Source organism: Hordeum vulgare, chromosome 6H (genome assembly GCF_904849725.1).
Source record: "Hordeum vulgare subsp. vulgare chromosome 6H, MorexV3_pseudomolecules_assembly, whole genome shotgun sequence".
NCBI lineage: Eukaryota > Viridiplantae > Streptophyta > Magnoliopsida > Poales > Poaceae > Hordeum > Hordeum vulgare.
This window is the reverse complement of record NC_058523.1, coordinates 2,119,205-2,123,068: the sequence shown is the minus strand read 5'-3', so window position 1 is coordinate 2,123,068 and position 3,864 is coordinate 2,119,205. Positions and strand designations below refer to the sequence as shown.

Genomic DNA, 3,864 nt, shown 5'->3' with positions numbered 1-3,864 from the left:
GTGAGAGGGTTACGACAAAAACTGGATGCACTTCGTATACAAAACGGACAATTCGCTCTCGAAGTATCTCGGCATTCTTCTTCTCTCATATATGGTGGACATGCCCTCACCTTATTTTTCGACCGTCGATGATGGTCGCTATTCCTTCTTCCCCTAGTGCATAACAAATATCTAGCACAAGGAGAAGAAGAAAAAGCGACCCCTACAACAACAGTCGGCATTCTTCTTCTCTAATATATGGTGGACACTCCCTCACCAGATTTTTCGACCGTCGATGATGGACGCTACTCCTTCATCCCCTAGTGCATAAAAAATATCTAGCACAAGGAGAAGAAGGAAAAGAGACCCCCACAACAACAGTTGGCATTCTTCTTCTCTCATATATGGTGGACACTCCCTCACCTGATTTTTCGACCGTCGATGATGGTCGCTATTCCTTCTTCCCCTAGTGCATAACAAATATCTACCACAAGGAGAAGAAGGAGAAGCGACCCCTAAAACAACTGTCGGCATTCTTCTTCTCTCATATATGGTGGACACTCCATCACCTGATTTTTCTACCGTCGATGATGGTCGCTACTCCTTCTTCCCCTAGTGCACAACAAATAGCTAACTCAAGGAGAAGAAGGAGAAGCGACCCCCACAACAACATTCAGCATTCTTCTTCTATCATATATGGTGGACACTCCCTCACCTGATTTTTCGACCGTCGACGATGGTCGCTACTCCTACTTTTCCTAGTGCATAACAAATATCTAGCACAAGGAGAGCAAGGAGAAGCGACCCCCACAACAACAGTCGGCATTCTTCTTCTCTCATATATGGTGGCTCGGGCATTTCATCGAACACCTCATGTGCATGAACTAGAGTGACAAGAGCATGGCATGCATGGTCACACCTCAACGCCCAATAACAGAGGAGAGGGTGGGCAGGGCGAGGGTTTATATAGGCAACACTTTAGTCTCGTTTTTTTATCCAAAACCGGGACTAATAGCCTACCCTTTAGTCCTGGTTCGTACCACAAACCGGGACTAATGATCCGCGACACGCCACGTGGCAGGCGTTGGATCTTTAGTCCCGGGTTTTCCCCGAACCGGGACTAATGAGGTGGACCGAACGGGAACGAATGCCCCGGCAATCCGAACCGGGACCAATGCCTGGCATTGGTCCTGGTTTTGATTTGAACCGGAACTAATGGTCTTTCGGTCCTCGGCATGAGGCAGCTAAGGACTGCCCTGGGTTGACATGATCATCCCTAGGGCCTCGTGGATTGCTAACCTGCAAATTACCTTATCTACATATGACGCTGACGGACTTTTGTACCGGAAAATTGCCTTCTTTTTCTTACAAACTGGCATCATACTGTTCCGGCTGTCGAACTCCTTTATGACCTTTGATGGACATGAACGTAAAAGCAATGTATTAATTTTGACGAGACGAACAACTAAATTGGTCTCAATGCTCATTTTGATGTACGTTGTATAGACCATATCGTTGAGTCCATGGCTGGATGCGATATATTATGTTTACTTAATGCATATTTGGGTTATTATTATATTAAGATGAAGGGGTTGAATCAAAGAAAGACCGCATTCATAAATTATATTGAATGGCTACATCGACGTTCCTACGTAAGCACATTGCTACGAATGTACATGCATACCTCTATGATATTGTCCATCTATCGACCATTGCACGCTTCGGATACATGCCTTGCAGCTAGCATCTTAGCTCGCACGCAAAGCAGTCGCCACACACATGCACAAATCAAACACACACTTTGCTCACCGCCGCAACCATGACGCACAAAGCTCGTCCGACGTTTCCTTTACGTTGCGCACCGCTCTACCGAGGTTGTCCTTCACGACCGTGATTGTCAGTTTCTCATTCCACGCGTGATTGACGCATTCTTCAAGGCATGCACACACCTGTGACAATGTCCTGGCCATCTGCACAAGCACGCCTATCCGATGGCCCCCTGCTCCATAGCTAACCATCACTCTAGTGCTCCTTCTCCATGACCACGTCCACAAGTGGATGCTTTGTCTGAGCCTCGTACTAGACAAGTGGAGCGTCGGAGACGACGGATGGGTTAGTCACCGGCGAGCGTTTGGCTGGCATGATCCCGCTTATGTCCAGCCAAAATTGCAATCCCGGATCTCAGTTATTCGAAAATTTTGAAAAACGACATGGAAATATATTGTTTGTTGGAATCAGTGCGTACTTACTGCAACAAATATGTTTGGCACAATAAACCGGTATTTTCTTAGTCATCAAGAAAATACTCAGTTTCCGAGACTTTTTATTTAGTATTATTACATGCATGCCACGATGATACAGTTTACAAACCACACATACTCACACATGAAACATTATATAGTACAATATAGTACGGGGATCAAGCAAAGACCAGGGCTCCATCCATCCCTACGAGTGCCTAGCGTGTGCCATGTACTCCAGCTTGGTAACGAGATGCATGTTTTATTTAACTATGCGCGATGGCACTATTGATCAAGCCGGGGACCAGAAGAGGCGCCGATGGCCCTGATCTGATCGTCATAGCGGCCAAAGAGGGCAACGATGGAGTCTTGATCCACATCAATGACGAAAGAAGTGTCTCCAGTGTTTGGGAACTTCCCAAACTGCCCATAGGGTTTATTCTTTGAGGTCTTGAAGTTGAGCGCACTGATGCACGGACAGATGTAGCCGGAGATGTTGGTCAAATACTCGCCTTGTCCAATTGGAATCTGTAGAATGTACTATTATTACATCGATGCGGAATATTTAATATAAATACATATCTGCAAAGTAGTACCTAGTACATGAAATTATGAACGCGGACTTACATACCGAGTGTTTTGTACCAGCCTCTTTGCCGTATGTACCTTTCTGGACTTCATCCCCATTATTGTCAATGTAGTTGAACGATATGGCATTGATTTTCCCATCGGGGCCGTCATTGCTCCAAATATTGATGTTCGTGAGTGTTTTAGGCGGTTTGCTGGGCTCGACGTCAAAAGCAGAACCTTCATTGCAACCATGCGGACCATGCTTCTTCAGCGACGTCGCCTGGACAAATTTAATCCATAAAAAATGATATTAAATTAGCTCACCTGTACGATGAAATAGACGATGCTAGCTAACGAGTAATTATGCATGCATGTTATCTTAATCATCAATATCTTGTCTCCTATTACCATTGCTATCTCGGCCGATGGGTATCTAACCGGCACTAGGGTGAATTTGTGTTTTGAGTCTTTGTAAGGGAGACCAGCTGCTTGCTTCCTTTATCCTCCATGGATGAACTGGTAAGGCCAACTATTTATAGAGCAGTTGAGCGAATGAAAGCCAATGTTAGTGTATTTTTTGGAAATGTTTCGGGACACCTGTGTTTCTGGGTCCTCGTAACAAGTGTCACGTGTGTGCATTTTAATCCTTGACCAACGTGGCATCTTCTTCAAATAAAAAATTACCCTCTCTGAACACCTGAGTGTATGCATGTTCAATATAACTAAGCCATGCAAGCTAGGTGACACCAACCAGATTAACATTGGGCCACAACCTCACCTTTGAAGTCAAAAGTTGGCATACCAGTCTTTGGCATTACCAAATATAATTTTGTCTGCCTGCTGCGCCCGACATACAATCGCATCACATCACAAGAGTCGGACACTATCTAAGAGACATAGACACACACGCGACACATGCTGGTGACCGCGGCGAGTTATGATTTATTTCTAAGAGACTAAATGGTTTATAGGTCCGTCCATCGTCTCCTCACCGATACTCGTGTGAGGCATGTCCATACGAAAAAGAGAAGTGTATAAGCCTCTACTGTCGGACCCAGTCACAATTACTACCCTT

General features: G+C 45.2%; 1 protein-coding gene across 1 annotated transcript; it reads right to left on the bottom strand.

The window, feature by feature from the left end:
- Nucleotides 1–2,370: 2,370 nt before the first annotated feature.
- Nucleotides 2,371–3,273, bottom strand: LOC123406362. The gene is made up of 3 exons (XM_045099871.1): nt 3,198–3,273; nt 2,851–3,069; nt 2,371–2,747 (listed from the first exon to the last, which is right to left on the bottom strand). Exons 1-3 carry the CDS (start codon nt 3,198–3,200, stop codon nt 2,505–2,507), a joined length of 465 nt encoding a protein of 154 aa, XP_044955806.1. The 5' UTR covers nt 3,201–3,273; the 3' UTR covers nt 2,371–2,504.
- Nucleotides 3,274–3,864: the final 591 nt, after the last annotated feature.

Coding starts and splice junctions, on each gene's coding strand:
- LOC123406362 (XM_045099871.1), bottom strand. Junction 2,748..2,850: donor AGGCTGGTACAAAACACTCG/GTATGTAAGTCC, acceptor TACATTCTACAG/ATTCCAATTGGACAAGGCGA.